Source organism: Eimeria mitis, genomic scaffold (genome assembly GCF_000499745.2).
Source record: "Eimeria mitis Houghton genomic scaffold, Emh_scaff489, whole genome shotgun sequence".
Taxonomy (NCBI): Eukaryota; Apicomplexa; class Conoidasida; order Eucoccidiorida; family Eimeriidae; genus Eimeria; species Eimeria mitis.
Window position 1 is genome coordinate 11,696 of NW_013573189.1, and position 292 is coordinate 11,987.

The 292-nt window shown below is 54.5% G+C and overlaps 1 protein-coding gene across 1 annotated transcript in view; it reads left to right on the forward strand.

The window, feature by feature from the left end:
• The window catches only part of EMH_0014000 (helicase, putative), a gene marked incomplete at both ends in the record, with an annotated part of 5,975 nt that overhangs the window by 2,422 nt on the left and 3,261 nt on the right, over positions 1-292 (forward strand). Inside the window, one exon of the mRNA XM_013499977.1 lies at positions 1-155. Within this exon, the coding sequence (XP_013355431.1) occupies positions 1-155 (155 nt within the window). The remainder of the gene's footprint in view (positions 156-292) is intronic.

Sequence of the window (292 nt, forward strand, 5' to 3'; positions counted from 1 at the left end):
CGTTGTTGCTGCGTATGTTGCTGCTGTTGCTGCTGCTGCTATTGTTTCTGTTCTTGCTGCTGTTGTTGCTGCTGTTGTTGCTGCTGCTGCTGCTGCTGCTGCAGCTGTTGGGGTTGTTATTGCTGCCTTTGTTCTCCTGCTGCTGTTCGTTCTGCGTGGGTCTGGAAACTTCATATTTACTTGCTATTGCTGCTGCTGCTGCTGTTGCTGCTGCTGCTGCTGCTGCTGCTGCTGCTGCAGATGGAGCAGCAGCAGCTGCTGCTGCTGCTTCAGGGAACATTTTGGGGGGGGG